A 6,000-nucleotide genomic window follows, 5' to 3' on the forward strand; every position below is an offset into this window, starting at 1 on the left:
ATTAAAGTCACATGAAAGAGTTGACATCCCTTCTGTGGCAACACTAGCATTTGGAGGGCCTGTGCCATATAGAAAGCCACACACTTGGCTTCCTGACACTTTCAATATCTAGGAGACACAATAGCCTCCTGCATGATCACACTCTTGGATTTGCACAGCTTTAAACTATATGCCTCAATCCTTTGCTGTAGAAGCATTTCATTCCCCCACTGTTTATTTCAGCTAGGACAACTAATAATCCATACGAATAACTACATAGTTAAATAAAAGAGGGAAAAATACAAAGAAACACCCCTTTACTTATCTACATAGTATATAAATAATGCTAACTGTAATAAGAAAAAACATCCAAGGTATTTCTTTTTAAACCAAAACGCTCACTAAAATTAGACCAGATCACTGAAAACTGGATATTTTCTACATATGTATACTGCCCCAAACTCATATCTTTGGGCAGCTTATACTTTGAATATGACGACATATCATACTTTTCATAACATCTCTTTGATATTCCAGGCTTTAAGACACACAAATATTGCAAAGGTTCCCCATAGGCACTTTTAAAAATCATATTCCGTCCCCTTCCATCAACACTTTCAGTGTATAGAACTGATTATTTACATCCTGCACACGAGAAAGACCACTTCTTAGTTATTCCCCTCCTTTTGGAAATTTCTACTTGTGCATCCTATGGGAACACCCTACCCACCCAGAGTGCAGGAAATCCTCCTAGCCACCCACTCAGATCAAACCGTAAGCTCACCTGGTCACCAGGGTGGTGTGCACTAGCCGTTCGAAAACAGTTCTGGCACCGGCTCTTGGCAAATATATTGGCTTCAAACTTCTCACAGAGAACATTATCAGCAATTTCTGACATGGTCCATGCAGGAAAGGAAAGGTCTCTCAGGCATGCGGTTTTAAAGGGCTAGCTGCAGGGAAAGGGGAAAGCTAATATCAAAGACATAACGGACATAACACACATAACACATCAGAAAGCTCCATTCCCACCCCCCCAGGCTGATCAAAGAGAAAGCACTTCAGGTAGCTAGATAGTCACTGACAACAGCACAAAATGTCTTCATCTCCAAGAAGGAATCGTCATACAGGAGTATCAAAGTCTGTAGGCCTAAGCTCGGGCTGCACAACTTCAGCCCTCCTACAAATGTTAAACAACAACTCCCATCATCCCTCTCCACTGCAGCTGGAGAGATTGGGAGCTGTAATTCAAAAAGAAATGGGAGGGCCAAAGTTGTACAGCCCTGACCTAAGCAGATGCAACAGATGCACTTCGCCATGCAAGCTCTCCACTTTTTAACTAGAATTGTGGTTTTAAATTGTTTTAATGTTTTTAATTTTTGTTTTCATTTGTTTTATGTTTTGTAAGCCACCCAGAGATGCATGTTTGGAACGGTGTACAAATATAATAAATACATGGGTAAGCACTTGCCCAGCAAGCATGAGGTTGCCGGCTCGAATCCCCTCTGGTATGTTTCCCAGACTATGGGAAACACCTATATCGGGCAGCAGCGATATAGGAAGATGCTGAAAGGCATAATCTCATACTGCACAGGAGGAGGCAGTGGTAAACCCTTCTTCTATTCTACCAAAGACAACCACAGGGCTCTGTGGGCACCAGGAGTCGACACCAACTCAATAGCACACTTTACTTTAAGCACTTTACCCCATGGCTGCAGCTGTGTTCACTCCAGCCCATAACTGCAACCTAACTCTCTTTCCAATGGGAAACAGGAAGCCATTGATGAGGACAGTATAGTGGAGATGTGTGGATAGCCTTGGCTGTTTTCCTGCTCAGACCAAAAAGGCTACTTCATAGGAACACAAGAAGCTGCCTTATACCGAGTCAGACCATTGGTCCTCTAGCTAAGTATGGTCTACTCTACACGGACTGGCAGCAGCTTCTCCAAGGTTACAGGCAGGAGTCTCTCTGAGCTGTATCTTGGAGATGCTGCCAGGGAGGGAACTTGGAACCTTCTGCATGCAGATACTCTGAGCAGCCCCATCCCCCAAAGGGAATATTTTACAGTGCTCACATGGAGTCTCCCATTGCAATGCAAACCAGGGTGGACCCTGTTTAGCAAAGGGGACAAGGCATGCTTGCTACCACAAGATCAGCTCTCCTCTCCGTCACCACTAGCCTGCTCAACCATAAGTCACCTCCTCGGCTGTCCACACTTGGACTCCCTCACCCCCACCACCACCACCCCAGTGAGCTTTCCCCTCCTTTGTTTCACAGTCCACTTGGTCAGCTGTCTCCTTCTCTGCCAAGGGAAACACCTCCAAGATAGAACCAGGAATGTGCAATGCACACACAGAATTCCTAGATGTTGATTTGACAGTGCGCAGACTTGAGACTCTCCCCCCCTCCCCAGTGACAATGCAAGAGGCTCAAGCAGGTGAGGTGAGGACCTTGAGGAGGGATGGGCAGAAGGTACACAGTAGTCCACACTGATGGACTCGTGGCCATTTTCTAGTGCAGGAGCAAGGAACACTTGGCACTCCAGCTGTTGCTGAACTGGAAAGCTGCCATTTATTGCGGTTGAGGATGATGGGAGTTGTAGTTCAGCAACAGCTGGATAGCCAACATTGCCTACCCCTGTTCTAGTGGGTGTTCTAAGGCAGAGACTCCCAACGTTGGGTCCCCAGATGTTGTTGGACTACAATTCCCATCAGCCCCAGCCTTTGTTGCTGGGGATGATGGGAGTTGCAGTTCAACATAATCTGAGGACCCAAGGTTGGGGATTCCTGATTTAAGGCCTGCTGATCGCTGGGATTCTTACAAAAGAATGCTAGACCATGTGAGCCTTGATCTGATCCAGTAATACAACTCCTCTGTTTTTAGACAAGAATGCATGCTCAGGATGACTGAACAGGTAAGGTATAACTTGCCTAAGTGACCCCAAGTATGCACTTTTGCTCTATAAGACCACATCAGTGAACCACCAGTTTACATACACACACCACAGAAGTTTAAGTCAGCCTAGAGAGAGTTCAGTGGTAGACCATCCACTATGTATGCAGAAGGTCCTAGATTCAATCCCTGGCATCTCCAGGTAGGGCTGGGAAAAACTCCTGCCTGCCTGAAACTTCTGAAAACTGCTGCCAGTCAGTGTCAACAATGCTGATCTAGATGGACCAGTGGTATGACTCAGTATATGGCAGCTTCCTATGCTCCGATCATATGCCTCTAAATTGCACCCTAAATAGGGAATACTTCTTCATACAACACATAATTAGTGGAATTTGCAGTCACCAGATGTGGCAACAACCCATTCACTTAGATAGCTTTCAAAAGGGGATCAGACAAGTTATTGGAGGAGAGGCTTACTCCTCCAATTCTCCCCTCCTAGTTGAATGGAGGAGAGGTTCACATAGTATGTTCCACACAAATACAGTAGTACATTTCCGACTGGTATTTTACATTTGAGGCAGGCTGTACCCAGGTTCACTTTTAAAATGAGCACATGTATAGATCCACAAACACATGTACATTTGTACAGATACCTGCATGTAACGATAAAGTGTACTGTCAAGTCGACTTCAACTCCTGGCAGCCACAGAGCCCCGTGGTTTTCTTTGGTAGAATACAGGAGGGATTTACCATTGTCTCCTCCTGTGCAGTATGAAATGATGCCTTACAGCATCTTCCTATATCGCTACTGCTGGATATAGGTGTTTCAGGATTCGAACTGGCAACCTTCTGCTTGTTAGTCAAGCATCTCCCCACTGCGCCACTTAAGGTGGAATACCTGCATGCACATACAACATGATGTCTGAATAGGGCTATTAGCTCCACATTTGCTAGCTGGATGCATGGACTTGGGCAAGGACTTTCCTAACACTACGAGATCACTTGTGCTCATGTGGAATATTGAGCTCAGGAACACAGTTTAGCAGAAATCTGTTTCCCCGTTATCTGAGTATCTCAACTGGAGATGTCTGAGAATCCAGTTCATTGCCACACTACATGCTCAGTGACCTAACATCTCTCCTCCATCCCCCATTTCAAAATTATACAGCATTTTTAGTATGCTGACAATCATTCAAGATTTATCAACTTTATCCTTGGACCAAGTTTGTAAAGGAAGTCTTTCTAGTTTCCATTTGACATATACTGGAAACCATAAGGGTCAGGATCATGCAGAAGGAAAATCTTTTTAGAAGCACATGCTGGGTCACCAGATTAATTTTAACAGGGAAGCAGTAATCAATGAGTGTTTCCATATACACAAGGTCTGGATTAGTAACTAGTGGTTCTTGCTTCCACTTTCAACTCATTTGCACAGCAGGATAAATGCAAGCAAGGATCAACCAAAATTAGAAGATCAGTACTTTGAACCAACCAATCAACCAATGTAGTACAGTCTCTGAAATGTAGTAAATATTATAAACAGATAATACTTGTCACCCATTCTCCCTCATTTTTAGTTTCTTTACATATATGCTGTATACTGGATTTACAAGTCACCCTACACTAGTGTTTTATTTGGGAAAAGTTCCAAATAGCATTCTTCCATTTGGAAATACATTATCTGAATCAAACACCACAGTGGAAAGAAGATAGCTGCAAGGGACATTCCATGCCTCCATACAATGATAGCTAATGTGGCATTCCATCACAACAAGGCAAAAAGTCCAGCCTTGTTAATCAATTAGGAGCCTGATTTAGCAGCCATCAAGTTTTCTAGTTTAGAATAATTAAAAAGCAGTTTTCCCACAACACTTCCTCCAAACGAAAAGGAAGACATGCATATACCCGACATACAAGTTTGCAGCATCTTCTCATCAGTGCATGACTTTAGCTGGATAGTTTGCTTTTTCTCTCTTCCTCTGTGGTTGCTGTTTTTAATTACCGCACAACACATTTAGGAACTTATTTAAGAGAAGCACAACGTAGCAAAGTCACTTGCAGCTAGTCGAGATCTCAACGATGAAACCAAATTATTAACTCCACAGCTTCATTTTGGGAAAGTCACAAACCCTTGAGCACCTTGTAAATCAGGAAAACGAGTTTCACGTTGGTATTGGTAAACAATTATAAGATTTGCTAAAATATTTATGCATCAGGCCGTTTTAAACACACTCACGCACCCTATTTAATTTCAAGCCTTAGAAGGTAACACAATCATCAAAAAACATACCGGGAAAAATAGTAGAAACGCCCCCTTCAGCATACAATCCTTACTATACACCTCTATAATTCTGCTGCTCTCGAAACACTTGCTACCGCGGTCTCCTGTTTTTTAACAATGAATACAAACTTTCCCCCAGGGAGGTGGACCAGGCCACACCCACCAACCTCTTTGTAATTGGCTGAAGAGGATACCTTAATTTGAATACAACGTTTTGAGTGGCTGTCTGTGAGAGGGGTGGGCTACTTTTGGCCGCGAATGAAACTTCGGGACGTCGATCACGATTGGAACTTTCAGAGTCGAAACTCTTTTTTTTTTTTTAATTAACTCGACGCCCTTTTTCTTCCTGTTTGGTAGCCCACGTTGCAGCGACACTGGCAGTGTGATTGATCCTCTCCCCTCCTCCCTTTCCAGAATTAGCTCGTTTGGCCCGCGTGCCAAACCAATTATTTCCCTTATGCTTTTGGTCTTTTAACGAGGAGGAGAATGGAAATGTGGAACACACAAACAGAATTACATCTGTTTTGAGTCCCTGTGCAGCTTATTGCCTCTCCTTTTACCATCACGGAAGCCCATGCTGTCTCCCTAGACTGAGCACAATTTGCATTTTTTTTTGGCCGATGCAATAGGACTGTTCCCCCCACCCCCCAAAAAACTGCCACTGCAAAATCACTGGGGCGGGGGGGGGGGTTTCCTGGGCAATTAGGCTCTGAGTGGACATTTTTTAGGGCAAGCCTTCATCATAGGCACATAGGAAGCTGCCTTGTACCGAGCCAGACCATTGATCCATTTAGCTCAGGACTGTCGACACTGACTGGGCTTCAGCCCAGGAGGCTTTGAACTGGGGAAC

At 44.0% G+C, this 6,000-nt stretch overlaps 1 protein-coding gene across 1 annotated transcript in view; it reads right to left on the reverse strand.

Annotated features, from left to right (window-relative positions):
- TRIOBP (TRIO and F-actin binding protein) overlaps window positions 1-5,276 on the reverse strand; it is an 89,914-nt gene extending 84,638 nt beyond the window's left edge. The window contains exons 1-2 of the mRNA XM_053257511.1: window positions 5,160-5,276; window positions 764-929 (exon numbers count right to left, since the gene is read on the reverse strand). Coding sequence (XP_053113486.1) covers window positions 764-877 — 114 coding nt within the window. The 5' untranslated portion in view covers window positions 878-929; window positions 5,160-5,276. The remainder of the gene's footprint in view (window positions 1-763; window positions 930-5,159) is intronic.
- Window positions 5,277-6,000: the final 724 nt, after the last annotated feature.

Source organism: Hemicordylus capensis, chromosome 5 (assembly GCF_027244095.1).
Source record: "Hemicordylus capensis ecotype Gifberg chromosome 5, rHemCap1.1.pri, whole genome shotgun sequence".
Taxonomy (NCBI): Eukaryota; Metazoa; Chordata; class Lepidosauria; order Squamata; family Cordylidae; genus Hemicordylus; species Hemicordylus capensis.